The sequence below is a fragment of the Centropristis striata genome, chromosome 22, assembly GCF_030273125.1.
Source record: "Centropristis striata isolate RG_2023a ecotype Rhode Island chromosome 22, C.striata_1.0, whole genome shotgun sequence".
NCBI lineage: Eukaryota > Metazoa > Chordata > Actinopteri > Perciformes > Serranidae > Centropristis > Centropristis striata.
The window spans coordinates 30,880,924-30,901,276 of NC_081538.1; the positions used below are offsets into that span (position 1 = coordinate 30,880,924).

A 20,353-nucleotide genomic window follows, 5' to 3' on the forward strand; every position below is an offset into this window, starting at 1 on the left:
ATGGTCTTAATTTAACTTCTTAGCATGCTAACATGCTTAAAATGACAATGCTAACATGCTAATGTTTAGCAGGTGAAATTGTTAATCATGTTCACTCTCTAAATTGAGCTTGTTAGCATGGTAATGTCCTTAAAATAACAGGATAATGTTTAGCAGATGTTTACCATGTTAATTCAGCTTATTGACATGCTAACAAGCTCACAATGACGATGCAAATTTTTGTTAAGCAGACGTTTACCATTTTTGCCATGTCAATTCTCCCACTGTCAATACTCATTTGTTGTTTTGGACATATTTACCATGTTCGTAGTCTTAATTTAGCCTGTTAGCATGCTAACATGCTCATAATGACAATGCTAATTCGTTTTTGTATACCTTTACCATCTTCACAGTCTTAATTTAGCTTGTTAGCATGCTTAAAATGACAATGCTAACATGCTGATGTTTAGCAGGTGAAATTGTTAATCATGTTCACTCTCTTAATTTAGCTCGTTAGCATGCTAACAAGCTCACCATGATGATGCAAATTTTTCTTTAGCAGATGTTTACCATGTTTGCCGTGTAAATTTAGCTTGTTAGCATGCTAACAGGCTCCCACTGTCAATACTCATTTGTTGTTTTGGACATATTTACCATGTTTGTGGTCAAAATGACCATGCTAGTTTGTTGTTTGACAGATGTTTACGATGTTCGCAGTCTAAAATTAGCTTGTTAGCATGCTAACATGCTCATAATGATAATGCTAAGTTGTTGTTTTGCACGTTTACCATGTTCATAGTCTTGATTTAGCTTGTTAGCATGCTAACAGCAGGCTCGCAGCCTTAATTTAGCCTGTTTGCATGTTAGCATCCTTAAAATGACCATGCTAACATGCTGATGTTTAGCAGATGTGTAGTATCAGTATGTTATTTCATCTTGTTTTCATGCTCATAATCTTCATGTATTTTGAACGTGTCCTGCTCGTCTTCGTCCTGCAGGTTGTACAGCTGCTGGTAGGACGGCGGCTGACCGCCGGGCGCCGTGTTGAACATCTGACAGACGACCAGCGAAGACAACAACGAGCCGAGCAGCTGCACGACCAGAGAAACCAGCAGAGACGTCAGGACGTTAGCGCAAAACGTCAACAACTCACAAATTAACGAGAAAAAACATAAAAATTAACAAGAAAAAAACTCACAAATTTATGAAAAAAACCCTCAAATTTATGAGAAAGAAACCTCACAAATTTACCAGAAAAACAAACAAACAAAAATTACAAGAAAAAAACTCACAAATTAAAAAAAATGTAACAAGTAAAAAAACCACAAATTTATGAGAAAAAAACTAAAAAATTAGCAAATAAAAAAATCACAAATTTACTAGAAAAAAACATTAACATTAACAAGAAAAACCTCATAAATTTATGAGAAAAAAACTTCAATTTACCAGAAAAAATTACAAATTCACAAGAAAAAAAACTAAAATTTACAACAAAGAAAGCTCACAAATTTATATATATAAAAATAAGAAGAAAATAAATAAAAAATTAACAATAAAGATAAAGTCACAAATTAAAAAAAAATGATATATATATAAATTATAAAAAAAAAGCTCACACATTTACGAGAAAAAAACTTAAAATTAACAAATAAAAAAATCACAAATTTACGAGAAAAAAACAAAAATTAACAAATAAAAAATCACAAATTTACGATAAAAAAACAAAAAAAATGTATAAGAAAGAAAGCACATATTTACCATGTAAACAGTCTTAATGCAGAACCAGAGAAAGCAGCAGAGACGTCAGGACGTTAGCTCGTGCTAAGCTACGCTACATCTGTGTACGGATCACATTTTAACTCACCGCCAGGCTGAACAGCGTGAAGACGACAGCGAGAGTGATGTCAGCGTTTGTTGAAGCGGCGTCCATGATGAAGGAGAAGCACGTCTGTCATGGTGGGACAATAACAGAGTTCACATAAAATACATGAAAACAGATTTGTGTTTTATACAATTTTGTAAGAAAAAAAACACAAAAAATTACAAGAAAATAACTCACAAATTTACAAAAAAAAACCCCATAAAAATAACAATTAAAAAACTCACAATTTTACGAGTAAACAAATATGAGAAAAACTCCCAAATTTACGAGGAAAAAACTCACAAACTCATAAGAAGAATCTCACAAAAAACCCTCATAAATTCACTAGAAAAAAAAAATCAAATTTATGAGAAAAAAAATCTAGAGAAAAACTAAAATCAACAATTTTTGTGAGAAAAAAACTAATGTATGAGAAAAAAAACTCACAAATGTATGAGAAAAAAAAACAAATTCACGAGAGAAAAACTAATTTATGAGAAAAAATCTCAAATTTTTGAGAAGAAAAAAAGAGAAAATCTCACAAAGTTAAGAAAAAAAAACTACAAAAAAGTAACAAGAAAAAAGATTTAATTTTTTTTTACTGCAAATAAAACTCACAAGTTTACGAGGAAAAAACTCAAAAATGTATGAGAAAAACAACTCATAAGAGGAATCTCAGAATTTGTCACAAAAAAACAAATTTATGAGAAAAAACTCAAATTCACGAGAAAAAAAAACAAATTTACAAGAAAAAAAACAAATTTTGAGAAAAAGGAAAAGAAAATCTCACAGATGTACGGAGAAAAAAATACAAAAAAGTAACAAGAAAAAAACTCAAGTTTATAAGAAAAAAACTCAAAAGTGTACAACAAATAAAACTCACAAATTTACTGGAAAAAATAAATGAAATAACAAGAAAAAAAGACAAAAAGATGGAGGACATGAAGCTCAGAGTGAAGACAGCAGAGGAAACTTCTTCACTGCATCCAGCAGACTCTGACTTTACATGTGACAGAGACATAAAATAATAAATGAAACATGAATTAAACGTTCTGACCTGCGTGAAGACGGACTTCTGCTGCCAGAGAAGGTTGGAGAAGAAGTTCTGGAAGAGAGAAAGCTGCTGTCAGAAAAGTCTCTTTGTGCTTCAGACCAAACACTCTGAACTACAGACATTTAGTGGCTCTTTTCTGTTCCTATTCACACCGACATGTGAAATATTAGAGCCTGGACTTCACTGTCAGTCCATGTTTTATCAATCTCGTTACGGGAAAAACTCACAAATTTACGAGCAAAAACATAAAAATTAACAAGGAAAAAAAACGTACAAATTTACGAGAAAAAAATTATAGACAAATAGAAAAAACTCACAAATTTACGAGAAAAAAATTATAGACAAATAGAAAAAACTCACAAATTTACGAGAAAAAAATTATAGACAAATAGAAAAAACTCACAAATTTACGAGTAAAAACAAAAAAATTTAACAAGGAAAAAAACATACAAATTTACAAGAAAAAAATTATAGATGAATAGAAAAAACTCACAAATTAACGAGAAAAAAAATGAACATGAAAAAAATTTACAAATTTATAACAAAAAAACTGAAAAATTAAGAAAAAACCCCTCAAATTTACATATAAAAAATGTATAAGAAAAAAAACTCAAAACGTAACAACACCCCCCACAATTTACAAAAAAATATTATTCTAAAAAATGTTTACTTATTTTTATTCTTCTTTGCTTAAAAAAAAATTCCCTGACACAAACAAATTTTATTTAGACAAACAAAAAATAAAAAAATTAACAAGAAAAAAACTCACAAATTTATGAGAGAAAAAAAACCTCAAAATTTAACAAGAAAGAAAATCACAAATTTACGAAAAACAAAACAAAACAAATATGTAAAAAAAACCCTCAAAAAATTATTAGAGAAAAAAACAAATCTAGGTGTAAAAAAAAAATTTATTGTACGGGTACTCTTAGTTATTTGAGACATTTTCTTTTGTTAAATTTAACAAAAGAATGTCCAAGCATGATCCAGTTTAAAAAGCGGTACAAACACATGGTTTTCACAAGGTACAGGGATGAAGAAGGGCTTTAACAACCGGGTGTTTTCATAAATTATAAATTATTCATGTATTTGTTGATGTAATCTATTTCTCTTAAAAAAAAAAAAAAAAAATTGTATTTATTTATTTATTTATTTTTTGTAAATATGTATTATTTAACTATGTGTTTAGGGGGGAAAAAAAGTGTTAATTGAGTAGTGGAGAAGGTTTAAATAAGCATATGCTTCATCCTGCTCCTTTTCGGACATGTTGCGTTCACATTACAGCTTTTGTTTTGACTATTGCTATTTTTTTGTTTTGTTTTGATTATTCTCATTGGATGTATTTGTTTTTGTGTTTACTTTGTTGTGTTACTCGCACATGTTCGAAATAAAAAGCTGAACTGAACTGAACTGAACTGAAAAGAAAAGTTTGTCATTGAGAGTCTGTTGTTTCAGTATTAATATTAAAACACTTTGTATTAATACTCACCTTGTATTTGACTGTCTGACACTTGTTTTGGTCCTTCAGGTCACAGAGACACGACTCGGGGACGTCGTCCCTCCAGTCCTCATGACTGAACACACCACAGCACTGCAGCTGGACACAGAGAGAGAGAGAGAGAGCGCCCCCTACAGGATCAACTGGCCACTACAGCCACAGACTGATTCACCTCAGATCAATAATCATCATCTCCCAGATATGATTGTGAGTTCTGGTCTTACTGAAGTCTGCAGAGCTTCCAGCTGACGCTTCACGTCGTCTGAAGTTTCATCCAGAGGAACAAACGAACGCCAGCGTTTCTCCATCAAACCCTGCAGCTGAAAACACGATTATTAAATCAGTTATTAGTTATTTTTATCAGTTATTAAATTCAGTCTGTCAAACGTCAGAGAAACAGTGATGCAGGACAGAGTGGGAAACAAAACAGAAACTAAAAACATCTTCCCTGACTTCACAAGAGCATAAAAAATGTGTTTGTTTGTTTTTTTACGAGAAAAAAAAAACACATTTATGAGAAAAAAATTATATACATTATTAGACATTTTAAACTAAAAACAAAACTAAACTAACTAACTAGCTAAACTAAAAATTTTAAACTATAAACATTTTAAACTAAAAAATGAACAAGAAAAAAACCCTTGAATTAACAAGACAAAAAACTGACATTAACCACAACAAAAGCTCACAAATTTATAAGAAAAAAATTAAAATTAACAAGACAAAAAACTCAAATTAACAAGAAAAAATTCAAATTTATAAGAAAAAACTCAAAATTAACAAGAAAATAACACAAATTTATAAGAAAAATGTAAAAATAAACATGAAAAAACTGAAATTAAAAAGAAAAAAAATATAAGAAATAATATCAAAATTAACAAGACAAAAAACTCAAATTAACAAGAAAAAAAATCACAAATTTATAAGAAAAAAAAAATCTAAATTAACAAGGCAAAAACTCAACTTCATAACAAAAAATCTAAACTTAGCAAGAAAAAAAATACAAATTTATGAGAAAAAAACCCATGAAAAAACATGAGAAAAAAATTAACAAGTAAAAAAATCACAAATTCATGGACAAAAACACCCTTAAATTTACCAGAAAGAACAAAAAAATTAAAAGGAAATAACTTGTGTGTCCGATAAATAAAAAAATGTAAGAAATCTTTCTTGTTTAAGAGCATCAGTAAACCAGACAGAAATATTTATAAAACACAGTGATGCAACTCAATGATTGTTACCGTCCCTTTAAGATAAATTATGTTTTATGGTGGAGGAAAGATTCTGGAGTCTGGAGTCAGTTTACCTGGTCTGGTAGTTACCTGGTCAGGTAGTTACCTGGTCTGGTAGTTACCTGGTCTGGTAGTTATCTGGTCTGGTAGTTACCTGGTCTGGTAGTTACCTGGTCTGGTAGTTACCTGGGGTCTGGTAGTTACCTGGTCTGGTCGTTACCTGGTCTGGTAGTTACCTGGTCAGGTAGTTACCTGGTCTGGTAGTTACCTGATCTGGTAGTTACCTGGGGTCTGGTAGTTACCTGGGGTCTGGTAGTTACCTGGTCTGGTAGTTACCTGGTCTGGTCGTTACCTGGTCTGGTAGTTACCTGGTCTGGTAGTTACCTGGTCTGGTCGTTACCTGGTCTGGTAGTTACCTGGTCTGGTAGTTACCTGATCTGGTAGTTACCTGGGGTCTGGTAGTTACCTGGTCTGGTAGTTACCTGGTCTGGTAGTTACCTGGGGTCTGGTAGTTACCTGGTCTGGTCGTTACCTGGTCTGGTAGTTACCTGGTCTGGTAGTTACCTGATCTGGTAGTTACCTGGGGTCTGGTAGTTACCTGGTCTGGTAGTTACCTGGTCTGGTCGTTACCTGGTCTGGTCGTTACCTGGTCAGGTAGTTACCTGGTCTGGTAGTTACCTGGTCTGGTCGTTACCTGGTCTGGTCGTTACCTGGTCTGGTAGTTACCTGGTCAGGTAGTTACCTGGTCTGGTCGTTACCTGGTCTGGTAGTTACCTGGTCAGGTAGTTACCTGGTCTGGTAGTTACCTGGTCTGGTCGTTACCTGGTCAGGTAGTTACCTGGTCAGGTAGTTACCTGGTCTGGTCGTTACCTGGTCTGGTAGTTACCTGGTCTGGTAGTTACCTGGTCTGGTCGTTACCTGGTCTGGTCGTTACCTGGTCAGGTAGTTACCTGGTCAGGTAGTTACCTGGGGTCTGGCGACGGCAGCCTGGACTCCGTCTCGCAGCATCTGCAGACATCCAACCATCATGTACACCAGGAACTGAAGACACGGAGAATTACCTTAACTTTGATATATTTTACCAAATTGCAGTTCGGGCCATGAGGCAATCGCCCCGATTACTGGCCCCTACAGCAATAGCTAGAAAATTTTTCATTGAAGTGAATGGGACGGCCGAAAAAAAATGAGCAAAAAAGAACAATAATTGGAGATTTTTAAACGTCTACTTCTCCGGCATAATTTCACCTAGAGACTCCATTTAAACTTTAAACAGTAGACACAAGTCTTGTGTATCGGTGTATTAATCCACGTTTCGATAGGTCATATAGTTTTTTATCAATCCCTGTTCAATGACCATGATCATTTTTGGAGAAATTCTGAGATTATAATGGGTGTGTATTGCACGGAATGTTCGTGTCACAGTGTGTGACATCATCGCCAGAGTGTAGAGGGAGAGAAAAAATTGTCAAAAAATAAATTTTAAAACTGCGCTCCAGGCCGCAAATTCCACTCTACAGAAATAATTTATACATAGAAACGTAGGAAAATTAGTCTTCTCCCTCACAATCCTCTGGTAAAGCTGTCAGAGTTATAGTTTGGGCGTAGGACGCACAGATGATCCACCAACACCACCAACAGCCTCATTGGCTCCCATATTAAAAACGCAGGGAGATTTCTGAAAAAGGGAGCTGTAACCGTTTTTTTAGATCGCTCTAACAAAGCTATTTTTTCATTTTTCTTAAAAAAAACCATATGTAGACGTTCAGGAAGAACTCAGGACGCTCAAAGTGAAGTCGGATCAATGATAGGTATTATGGTTTTGCCAAAAATGCTTTCTGTTCAAGGCCAGAAATTCCAGTCTGTCCACCTCTGCTGTCACTGAGCCGGAACAGGTGTCAGTTAATTCTGTTGATTGCTCTGCTCTGATTGGTCGACCCCAAAGCCTTTGATCTTTTTATCCATCTCTCAGAAAGAGAGAACCAGACACACACACACACACACACACACACACACACACACATATAAACACACACACACACACACACACACACACACACACACACACTGGATGTTAATATTGTTCTGTTGCTGTTGTGTAATTTTATTTTACAATTTTCAAAATGCTTTTTAAAATTTTTAGGGGTTAATAAGTGAAAAATGAGAATATTTCATACATGAAATCAATCTTGTGTGAACCAAAATATAATACAAAAGATTATTCTGAACCAAAATGAGTAAAGTGTGATAAAAGCAGGTTGATTCTAACGGGCTCATTGATCCCGACCCTGAACCTGAACCTGATCCTGAACCTGATCCTGATCCTGAACCTTAACCTGAACCTGATCCTGATCCTGATCCTGATCCCGACACTGAACCTGAACCTGATCCTGATCCTGATCCTGAACCTGAACCTGAACCTGATCCTGGTCCTGATCCGGAACCTGATCCGGAACCTGAACCTGAACCTGATCCTGATCCTGAACCTGATCCTGATCCTGAACCTGAACCTGATCCTGAACCTGAACCTGATCCTGATCCTGGTCCTGATCCTGAACCTGAACCTGAACCTGATCCTGATCCTGATCCTGAACCTGAACCTGATCCTGGTCCTGGTCCTGCTCACCAGGATTAGAGCGCCCCGGTTCTCCTTACAGACCCCCCAGACCCCCAGGACGGCCATCGCCATGGTGACGGAGCCAGCGACGTAGAGGGCGGCGGGCCCGGCGGTCCTCTGGAGGACGGAGACCAGCTGCAGGACGGTCCTGTCAGCGGTCTCTGGTCTCAGGTTTCTGTCCTCGTGGTCCAGAGACGGAGACAAACGAGTCAACGAGACCACGATGACGAGTCCACAACCCACCTGGAGACAGACACCATACAGGTCAGTTAGAATATGTAAATAAATAATAATAATAATTAAAATGTGCAAGTGCAATTATTTATATATATCAAATATTGTATTTTATTATTTTACTTATATATTTTTTTTTTTTCTATGAAAAGGAGTTACCGTAATTAGCAATAGTTAACTGATATTTATATATATTTCTACAACAATATACAATAATCAATTTACAATAATTAATTTACTTATTCTAATATATTAATACTAATATCTGTATCTTACAAAATGTTATAAATTAATTGCAAACATATTTATGTATTTACAATACAATATTGTTTTATTGAATAATAATATGGGGGGGGGGGGGGGGCCACAAAAGTGCAGAAAATGTTGTTTTTAAGAGGCTAAACACAAACAGTGTTGTACAATTTGATTTATAATTTTTTCATTTTATTTATTACCCAGACTGATTTTTTTTCTAATTTTCTAGTATTTTCACAACAAATAGGATACATTAAAAATATTTTTAGATTTAGATTTTGAAACTTAATAAACATTTTGGAAATGTTTTAAAAAAAAATATATATATATTTTTATTTTTTTACAAATTTTGAGTTTTAAAAATTAAAGGGAATTTTCTGCTGTGTATGTGTGTGAGTGTGTGTGTGTGTGAGAGAGAGAGAGAGAGTGTGTGAATCAGAGAATCAATAACCAACAATTAAAAAGACTTTAGATCATTTTTTTCTGATTTCTGTTCAGACCTTAAAATAGAACCTAATAAAAAAAAACCTTAAAATAAAACCTTAAATAATAATAATAATAATAATAATAATAATAATAATAATAATAATTATTATTATTATTATTAGGTTATTATTATTATTATAATAATAATAATAATAATAATTATTATTATTACTATTATTATTATAATAAATGCACCTCCTGAGTTCATCCAGCAGAGGTCACTCTTCCTCTGTTTCTACTGCAGTATAATAATAATAATAATAATAATAATAATAATAATAATAATTATTATTATTATTATTATTATTATTATTTGTATTATTATAATAATAATAATTATTATTATTAGGTTATTATAATAATAATAATAATAATAATAATAATTATTATTATTATTATTATTATTATTATTATTATTTTTATTATAATAAATGCACCTCCTGAGTTCATCCAGCAGAGGTCCCTCTTCCTCTGTTTTACAGCAGGTGTGTCCTCCTGCTGCTCTCATCTACGCACTTGGTATCTTTAAACCAGCTTGTGAGGATAAACAGTGTTTTAAACAGTGTTTCCTCTTGTTAAAGTCAGTTACTCACCACGAAGAAGACGTTGAAGCAGAAGAAGAGGCGCCGCAGACAGATGTTGACCTGAGACACCATGATGCTGCAGGAACCAGCTGACTGATGTTTGGAGCAGCTGGAGAGTCAAACTGTGGGCGGGGCTTCTTCCTGGGGAGGACGAGGCGTTCAGGGAGCTCCTCCAGGGTCAGGAACTTTCAGCTCTGGCTACTGAAGTATCATCTGTTATTCATTTGTAAAAAAACAAAAAAACAAAAAAAACGACTTGTTTTCTCAATTCCAAAACCAAAATTAAAAAACGGAAAGCATGTTATTTTTTTATTTTTATTTTTTTATTTATTTATGTATTTATTTATTTATTATACTATTATTATTATTATACTAATATACTACTACTATTATTATTATTATTATTATTATTATACTAATATACTACTACTACTACTACTACTATTATTATTATTATTATTATTATACTAATATTATACTATTATCATTATTATAATTGAATTGAAAATGTACCTTTATGGATGTGAAATGTTCCTAATAAAATATAGAGGTTGACAATAATACATGTTTTCTTTTCTTTGTATTCAAAATAAGTTATCATGTTTTTTTCCCTTCAATGTTGATTTTATGTTTTGTTTTACATAGTATAAAGTTCTCAAGTTATTTCCAAGATGTACTACTAAATGGGCACCCATAAAATAAATGAGCTACATTTTCAGGTTCAGTTTTTACATATTTACTATATTTGTTTTTAATTTTTTTTTTAAAGATATTATACAGGGTCTGAGTGGGATTCGAACCCTCGCCGCCCGCTTATGTTCGTGTCTTAATTGTACGCGCTCCACCAGGTGTTCCACCCCATCACTTTTTTTTTTTTCTTTTTTTTAAATTTCACATTCATTTATTGAACATATACAGCAGTAGTGCAGTAACAGAAGTAGCAGGGTAAACATTACATTAATAATATTTGAGAAACATCTAAATAATACAAAAATAAATACATAAATAGAAATTGAAAATAATAACAATAGTAGTAAAGTAATAATTTAAAAAAAATAAAAAAATAAATATATATATATATAATATATATAGGGGTCACAAGCAAAAAAAAATTAAATTGAATCAAAAATACTGGAGTATTTACATTTATGGATGTAAAAACTTTGCAAGGATTATAATTAGATTAATTAAATAATATTCTTTTTCAACTGAAATGTTACTCATTTTAAAACCAAAAAGTACATCTTGCAAGAGGAGCTTGAAGTCACACAGGTGATATTATCTAAAATAAATCTGCAAATATCTTATAGCCACAGTTTACGGGTATATTTACATTTCCAGAACAGATGGATAACAGTCTCAGTATGGAGTCACAAAAGGGACACTTTAGATCTAGATCAACATATTTGATTAAAAAAAAAAAAGATGTCACCGGGTAATAACGATGAATAAATTTAAACGACACCTCTTTCACCTTATTAAGCACAAAGAATGGAAACATGACTACTCCAGTAGGATATTCCAGGTGAAACGGAAACAATATTCCAATGAAACGCCCCATCACTTTCTGATGTTAATAAAAGGTGGTGCCCCGTCACGATCGTCGGCTGTAACTGACTCCTGATTGGTCGCGGCGGGCGTTTGGGCGGGAACTCGATGCCGCGAGCTCCACTCTTCGTCAGTACTGCGCAGACTCTGGCTCCAAATGACGTCACCAGCCCAACGGCTGAACCTGAACCGGGTTGTTTGTGCTTCGCTGTTGAACAGAGTGAGACATTCTGTTTTATATCAGACAGGTTCAGTTAGTGAGGCGCTCTGTGGAGGAAGGAGGAGCTGTAAACCGTCACAAGTTCACTTTATCTTCGATTTCAAGCCGAAATCCAATCCAATCCAATCCAATCCCCTTTATTTATATAGCACAATTTTAGCAAACACAAGGTTTCCAAAGTGCTGCACAAACAATAAATACATAACACAATACAAAGAGATGTAGTAAACAATAGATCAGTAAGATGCAATAAGATAAAAATGGGATAAAAATAAATAAAATAAAATGTAAAATGTACTGCCCGCACAAAATAAAATATGCATGAATACAATAAAAACAAAAAATCATAAAATCATAAAATCAACATAAAATCAACATAAAATCAACACTCTACGTGGTGTTAAAAGCCAACGAGAAGAGGTGGGTTTTAAGAAGAGATTTAAAATGAGACAGTGAGGAGGCCTGTCTGATGTGCAGCGGCAATTCATTCCACAGTTTTGGAGCTGCGAAGGCAAAAGCTCGTTCCCCTCTGAGCTTCAGCCTAGCTCTTACAGAAATTAGAAATTACAACTACAGCCGGTTATAATCTGATGTGAACGTTTTTATTTGACTGGCTGCTAATAAAAAGGTTCGTCACTAATAACTACATTATATATTAGCCTATTAACTTATATTTACCGTGTTTGGGTTCATTATTAGGCATTAGCTGTTGTTTTAGGTATTCTGGCATGAATTGAAGACTATACCAGTATTTTTTAGGGGTTAGTAGTTTAATTAATATGTATTGATTCATCAGTTAATCAAATGTTACCATAATCAATCAGTCCTAGTTGTTAATAGTTTATCCGTGGGCCGATACATCGTCATGTAAACGTCAAAAAACAACCAGAATTTAAATTATTTTATGCAAAACATTGTATTGTATTTTATGTATTTTATTGTTGTTTCTTTTTTCTATCTTTTTGTACGGTGTCCTTGAGTGCCAAGAAAGGCGCCTTCCAAATAAAATATTATTATTATTATTATTATTATTATTAATAAAATAAATACAATTTTAACTGAATTGACACACATTCAACCAAGCTATTTTTGTTGTTGTTAAAATAGAACAAAAATAAACACATTGGAGTTTCATTTCAATGCATTTTGCACAAATGTTTATCATGAAAATGTAATATTTTATTAATTAATGCTCTTCCTCCTCTCCTCTCCACCACGCCTCCTCTCCTCCTCTTCCTCCTCTCCTCTCCACCACGCCTCCTCTCCTCCTCTTCCTCCTCCCTCTTCATCATCTCCAGCTCCACCTGAACACACACACACACACACACACACACACACCTCTTCCTGTCTCTGCTCTGTGATCTCAGATGGTGGAACACCTCCTCCTCTGCTCCTGGAGCCTCCACTGCAGAGCGGCTGCTCCTCCTGTCTCCAGGCCGCTGTAGGACGCTGCGGGGCGGGGAAGAAGCGTCGCGGGGAGCCGCTGGTGTGGATGAGCGGGTGTGTGGAGCTCCTGCAGCCGCGTCTCCTCCCTCATGCGGCGGATAGACGCTCGGAACAAACACCGGCTGCTTCCCTTCATGCGTAATTACAGCAGCCAGCAGAGCTGCAGGAGAGGATTTATTTCACTCTGAGCTGCAGAAAGAGAGGAAAAGATGAGCCGCAGAAGAGGAAGAGGGGGATTTCTCTCCATGTTTCTGTTCTTGGCTCTAATATGGACACAGCTGCTGGTCTCAGGTAAGAGTCTGCTGTCTGTGCTGCATCGACACACAAATACTATCAGCAGTAGAGCTCAAATGGGCTTATTGTGATAAATTAACGCTCCTTGCTGTCATTCATGTTGTAAAAATGAACCAAAAATGCAGATAACTGCTCCTCAAAGGCTGGATTTGTCTGATGAAACGAGCTAAATAACCTCTATAATGTCACCGGTGCAGCTACAGACATCTTATGTTTCACATTTTACCCTCAATAATGTTTGCTGCAGCCCTGAAATCTGTCGTTTTATGCAGGATAATGATGAGATTATAATATGCATGTGGTGATTTATCATTAGGGAAGAAGCTTCCACAGGAATATGCTGTAGTGATCATAGAGAATGTGGAGCAATGTCATGAAATGCTAAATTTAATCACTGCTGTGTTTGTATATGATGCACTGAAAACATACAGGATGAGATGTGAATTTACCATAAAATAGCTTCTGATGGAGTCAACGTACAAGGATGAATCTTTCTTTAGTGATTCATGAGTCGATTATTTGTATGTAGCCATTTAGTTTGAACATAATTTAGAATGTAAACGGTATAAAACAGTAAAAGTCTTCAGTCTAACGTGTCAGAAACCAGTGAATCCTCCCTGTTAGTGTTTTTAGAGTCTCATCTCTGATGTTGCTGTGATTACTTCTTCATGGCCCTCTGAGGTTTGAAGGCCTGTGTTTAATTAACAGAAGCAGGTGTTAATCTAATTATAAGACCCAAAAGATAAGCTGCTCCTTCCTCTGATATCTCTGAAGATTATTTGAAGCACACAGAGACTTGAGGGCTGTTTAATGGTGTGTTTCCTCCAAATTGAATTGAGGTCAGAGTGAACCAGCAGACTGAGGTCTCACAGAGCTGGACGCCTAATTGGCTCCGAATTGCACTTTATTTAATGACTGCTAGACTCCGGCTGCATTGATGTGAATACAAGAAAAAGCCAGGCCACCTACTGTTTGGAAAGACAGAGTAGATAAAGTTCAGTTGAGCTCTTTCGAGTTATTTTTCTTCTTTAAAACAAAGAATCCTGAGCAGGCTCGAGGTATAGGTGACATAGGCGGTTAGAGCGCCATCTGCCAGTCGCCATCGAGGGAGAAAAAAAACAATAATAGAAATTTCCGATGCCCATTGTCGCTCTCGCTTTGTGTTCTGTCTTGAAAATAATAAATGTTAACAAAATAAAGAAAAAAAGACTAAGTCCAAATTCTCTGATTTCAGCTTCTTCAATGTGAATATTTCTGGTTTCTTTGTTCCTTTATGACAATAAACTGAATATTTCTTTGGTTTGTGGACAAACAAGAGATTTGAGGACGTCATCTTGTGGTTTGGAAACACTCATTGATATTTTTTTACATTTATTGACCAAACAACTAATCGATTAATCGTTTAAATAATCGACAGATTAATTAATGATGAAAATAATCATTAGTTGCAGCCCTAAAAATTACCCCAAAAAGATGTAAAATTACCCAAAACATATGTAAAGTTACCCAAAAAAGATGTAAAATTACCCCAAAAATATGTAAAGTTACCCAAAAAAGATGTAAAATTACCCCAAAAAAAGATGTAAAATTACCCCAAAAATATGTAAAGTTACCCAAAAGAGATGTAAAATTACCCAAAAAAAAAGATAAACAATGACATTTTCTCACTTGTGGTGCTGAGTTACGTGACGTGTGATCATTGCCTTGCCCCCCTTTAGACGGTCAGACCGATGTCACAGAGGTCAGGTCACATCAAGTGACAGACACGTTATGTTTTGATAAATCTTGCAAGAATAGAAGTATCGAAAGAGAAGAAAAGAGGAGAAGAAGTCCCAATCTTTTTTTAAATGCCGTTTTGTGTGAAGATGTTTCATTTGTATTAGCTTGCTAGCTAGGTTGAAAAAAAGCAACGCTAGCTTAACACAGTTAAGCACATTTTTCGCTTGGTTTCCACTTTGATTGTCTCTCTTGTCTCTAACTTTGTTAGCGTCTCCAGCTGGGCTTCTTTGAGAATTGACTTGTCAGTTAATGATTCAATAGACAGACAGTTGTATTATATAGCTGGTTGGCACCATGGGCAAACACAAAGCAACGAGCTACAGTAGCTTTGAACGATAATTTCTCATTTTTTAATGTCTTTCCCTCGTCCTCCTGCTGATCTTTAATGTATTATTTTACAGTGGTTTTTTTTTGTATTTCTACATTAAGTGCAGCTTTCTGTTTTCACAGTAAAACTTTAAAATGAATGTAAAAAATAGGTGAAAAGTCACTGACCATCATATTAGTTAGATATTCTACAGATGTGTTTTTTTTTTCAAATGCAGATATTTATTGTATATTATCTGTATTTTTGAAGACATTATCTGTAAATTAACTTACGATTGTTTACTTTTTTTTGTTGGTAAGTATTTACTGTATTTTGACAATTAAGAAAAACCAACAACTCTGTTTTGTTTTGTTGATAAACAGGCTGTTGGTCTGCTGGGCTTTAGGTCCTAACAGGACATGTAGCCGCCCACGTTTATACAGATCAGATCAAAGGCAAAGGATTTGATTTACAACTCCAAATTTCAGTTTGACAAATGAAATACAGAATCAGATGTCAAATGTTCAGCCAAATATGACATGAGTAGATTTATTGAAACCGTTTATTTAAGTGAACATAAAACCTTTTTAAAAACAATCAAAGCTCCATAAAGGGCACATTTAAACAAAAAAAGTATCTTAAGTAAAAACATCCTATGAAATAATATAGGCCAATCTGTTTCTTCAATAAATATATTTATATTAGAAAAGAATAACGAGCATTACAAAATAACTTCAGGTGACAAACCCTAGTAAGGGCAGTATTTATATATAATAGAGAAAAAAAATACTATATCAATATATGAGACATGGTCTAATCCCATATCACATTTAGAAATATATCGATATAACTTTTATATTGATGTATCACCCAGCACTGAAGCTAACTGAAGTGTTTTAAGTTGTGCGATTGCTTTGATTCAGAATAATAAAGAGCAGCCTTGGCAGTAAAATGTCGCCTCACAACCAGAGGGTCGCTGGTTCGACTCCCGCCTGCTGCTCTTCTATGTGGAGTTCTCCTGTTCTCCCCGTGTCAGCGTTGGTTCCTCCGGGTTCTCCGGCTTCCTCCCACAGTCCAAAAACAACATGCACTTAGGTTTAATTGGTGGCTCTAAATTTCCCGTAGGAGTGAATGAGAGCGTGAATGGTTGTCTGTCTGTGATAAAATAAGAGGTGTGTGACGTGGTCATTGTTTAAACTCAACGTGTACTGAGATACGTATCGTAGCCTCGTAGCGTAGCGTAGCGTAGCATGTATCATGCTACGTTTTGTATCGTGAAGTTGTTGGTGATTCCTAATAGAAAACACCACACTCGCAATATATATTTAATAAGAAAGAAAATTATAGTCTATAATCTTCAAAATGCAGATTTTTTTCTTCTGCTTTTTTTAAAATATATATTTTTTTATTTTTATAATGAGGCTTTGCTTTAAGAAATTAGATGTGATCAATGAAAACATTAAAATTACAGGTAAACTAAATAAACATAAACATGCAGACAAGAGAAAAATGTAAATATATATATATATATATATATATATAATACAAAAATAAATAATAATATTTTTTAATAATAATAATATAAAAGCATATTACAACAATAATAGCATATTACTATAATAATGATAATTATGATAATAATAAAATGAACAAAGACAAAATAATAATAATATAAAAGCATAATACGATAATAATAACAATTATAATTATTATTATAAAAATGATGATGAAAATAATAATAAAAAGGATAAAATAATAATAATAATAATAATAACATAAATACATAATATAATAATTATAATAGTAATAATAATAAAATAATAATAATCATTAATAATATAAAAGCATATTACAATAATAATGATTATGATAATGATGATGATGATGATAATAATAATAAAAATGATAAAATAATAATAATATAAAAGCATAATACAATAATAATATAATAATTAAATGATAATAATAAAATAACATAAAAGCATAATATAATAATTATAATAGTAATAATAATAAAATAATACATATAATAATAATAATAATTAGCTGGTTATGTTAATCATAATAGTGACACAACATTAGATGCAGTCATTTATAGTGTGTGTGTGTGTGTGTGTGTGTGTGTGTGTGTGTGTGTGTGTGTGTGTGTGTGTGTGTGTGTGTGTGTGTGTGTGTGTGTGTGTGTGTGTGTGTGTGTGTGTGTGTGTGTGTGTGTGTGTGTGTGTGTGTGTCACCAGGTCAGCTCTCTCTAACTCGACCTCTAATTGGCCGACGGCCCCCAGGAGGCGAGGCGAGGGCCGACTCTTAACCAATCAGAGCGCGCCTCAGCTCGGGGTCGAGCATAGCAACCAGGACGCTGTCGTTAGGGAGAAAAGAGGAGAGAGAGAGAGAGAGAGAGAGAGAGAGAGAGAGAGAGAGGGAGGGAGAGAGAGAGAGAGGGAGAGGGAGAGGGAGAGGGGGAGGGAGAGGGAGAGGGAGAGGGAGAGGGAGAGAGAGAGAGAGAGAGAGAGAGAGAGAGAGAGAGAGAGAGAGAGAGAGAGAGAGAGAGAGGCTGTGTCAGCTCACAGACGTCTCGGAGGACTGAAGCCTCCTGAACTGCTGTTTCAGCCCGTTTTTAATTCAGCACAGCAGAAGAAGAAGAAGCTCTGCTGCAGCTTCACACACGTCTTCATCTTTCATATTCTGCCTTTAACCCTGTGGAGTCTCTAAAGCTCCAAATAATCCAGACTTGTTGCCTCCATCAGAGTATAAAACAAAGCAGCGTGGAGCCCTACTGTACATTTACCTCTAAAGTTCTGGCTGTAAACTCCATGAGGCCAGTTTCAGTTTGATGATGATATACCAAGTAAAACTGGAGACAAGCTCAAATAGATTTAGTATCAAATGATAGAACTGGATGGAACCCTCTTATATGGTAGATTTGACACCTTTGGTCAGTGTTAGTGTTTTGAAAGGGAAAAAAAATTCAAAATCACATTTAATGTTGGACTAAAGGACTAAAAGAGACACAAAATGACCAAAAAAGACACAAAAACACAAAATGACAAAAAAAGACACAAAGTGACTAAAAAAGACACTAAATAACCAAAAAAGACACAAAAAACACAAAATGACTAAAAAAGACACTAAATAACCAAAAAAGACACAAAAAACACAAAATGACTAAAAAAGACACCAAATGGCTAAAAAAAGACACAAAGTGACTAAAAAAGACACAAAATGACCAAAAAAGACATAAAAAACACAAAGTGACTAAAGAAAAGACACAAAGTGACTAAACAAAAGACACAAAATGACTGAAAAAAGACACAAAATGACTACAAAAAAGACACAAAATGACTAAAAAAAGACACAAAGTGACTAAAATAAGACACAAAATGACTTAAAAAAGACACAAAAAGACCACAAAATGACTAAAAAAAGACACAACAACAGACACAAAATGACCAAAAAAGACCTGAAAAGACCTGAAAAGGACTCCTGAAGGGACAGAATAGCCCTATGAGACTCCAGAGCCAGAACCAATCACAGGGCTGGTGTCTGTTGAGTGACAGCAGGTTGTTGGTTCCTGTTGTTGGCAGCAGACGGCTGCTAGACAGAGTCAGATATTTCCCTTTCACTGTGTCTAGTAGCAGAACAGACAGCTGACTCTGTGAAACCTCCAGCATCAGATCAGAGGAGGAAACACTGACTCCTCCATCAATACTTAACGCTCCTCCTGATGGACTCTCCTTTAGAGGAAGGCTTTGATGCAGGGACAGCTCCAGACCTCCTCTTGGACTGGAATATTTTTACATTGTGGTTCTAGTGCTTTACTTAAGTTAATTATCTGTCCCCTGATGTGATTAGGCTCTGCGAAAAATCACTCAGTCTGTGTTCAGACTGCAGTTCAAGTCTGGACCTTACTGAGGCACTGTACAAAAAGCACTGTGGTGATGTAAAAAATGCTTAGGCACTGTAAAGAAAATACTTTGGTGCTTTAAAAAAAACACTTTGGTGCTTTAAAAAATCACTTTGGTGCTTTAAAAAAACACTTTGGTGCTTTAAAAAACACTTTGGTGCTTTAAAAAAACACTTTGGTGCTTTAAAAAACACTTTGGTGCTGCAAAAAAACACTTTGGTGCTGTAAAAAATCACTTTGGTGCTTTAAAAAAACACTTTGGTGCTTTAAAAAAAACACTTTGGTGCTGCAAAAAAACACTTTGGTGCTTTAAAAAAACACTTTGGTGCTTTAAAAAACACTTTGGTGCTGCAAAAAATCACTTTGGTGCTTTAAAAAAACACTTTGGTGCTTTAAAAATCACTTTGGTGCTTTAAAAAACACTTTGGTGCTTTAAAAAAACACTTTGGTGCTGTAAAAAACACTTTAGTGCTGCAAAAAAACACTTTGGTGCTTTAAAAAAAACTACTTTGGTGCTTTAAAAAACATTTTGGTGCTGTAAAAAATCACTTTGGTGCTGCAAAAAAACTCTTTGGTGGTTTAAAAAATCACTTTGGTGCTGCAAAAAAACACCACTTTGGTGCTTTAAAAAACACTTTGATGCTGCAAAAAATCACTTTGGTGCTTAAAAATCACTTGGTGCTGCAAAAAAATCACTTTGGTGCTTTAAAAATCACTTTGGTGCTTTAAAAAACACTTTGGTGCTGCAAAAAATCACTTTGGTGCTGCAAAAAAACACTTTGGTGCTTTAAAAAAACACTTTGGTGCTGCAAAAAAAACACTTTGGTGCTTTAAAAAACATTTGGTGCTGTAAAAAATCACTTTGGTGCTGCAAAAAAAACACTTTGGTGCTTTAAAAAACACTTTGGTGCTGCAAAAACAATCACTTTGTTGCTTTAAAAAACACTTTGGTGCTTTAAAAATCACTTTGGTGCTTTAAAAAAACACTTTGGTGCTGTAAAAAACACTTTAGTGCTGCAAAAAAACACTTTGGTGCTTTAAAAAAAACTACTTTGGTGCTT

The 20,353-nt window shown here is 34.4% G+C and overlaps 2 protein-coding genes across 2 annotated transcripts in view; one reads left to right on the forward strand and one right to left on the reverse strand.

Moving 5' to 3' along the window:
- Nucleotides 1–834: 834 nt before the first annotated feature.
- LOC131960722 (23 kDa integral membrane protein-like) lies at nucleotides 835–9,934 on the reverse strand. The gene is made up of 8 exons (XM_059325990.1): nucleotides 9,807–9,934; nucleotides 8,248–8,481; nucleotides 6,591–6,665; nucleotides 4,617–4,712; nucleotides 4,384–4,491; nucleotides 2,898–2,945; nucleotides 1,844–1,927; nucleotides 835–1,070 (listed from the first exon to the last, which is right to left on the reverse strand). Exons 1-8 carry the CDS (start codon nucleotides 9,867–9,869, stop codon nucleotides 906–908), a joined length of 873 nt encoding a protein of 290 aa, XP_059181973.1. The 5' UTR covers nucleotides 9,870–9,934; the 3' UTR covers nucleotides 835–905.
- A 1,519-nt stretch (nucleotides 9,935–11,453) lies between these two features.
- The window catches only part of ptprr (protein tyrosine phosphatase receptor type R), a 43,609-nt gene continuing 34,709 nt past the window's right edge, over nucleotides 11,454–20,353 (forward strand). The window contains exons 1-3 of the mRNA XM_059325672.1: nucleotides 11,454–11,565; nucleotides 12,933–13,149; nucleotides 13,290–13,302. Of these exons, the coding sequence (XP_059181655.1) occupies nucleotides 11,454–11,565; nucleotides 12,933–13,149; nucleotides 13,290–13,302 (342 nt within the window). The remainder of the gene's footprint in view (nucleotides 11,566–12,932; nucleotides 13,150–13,289; nucleotides 13,303–20,353) is intronic.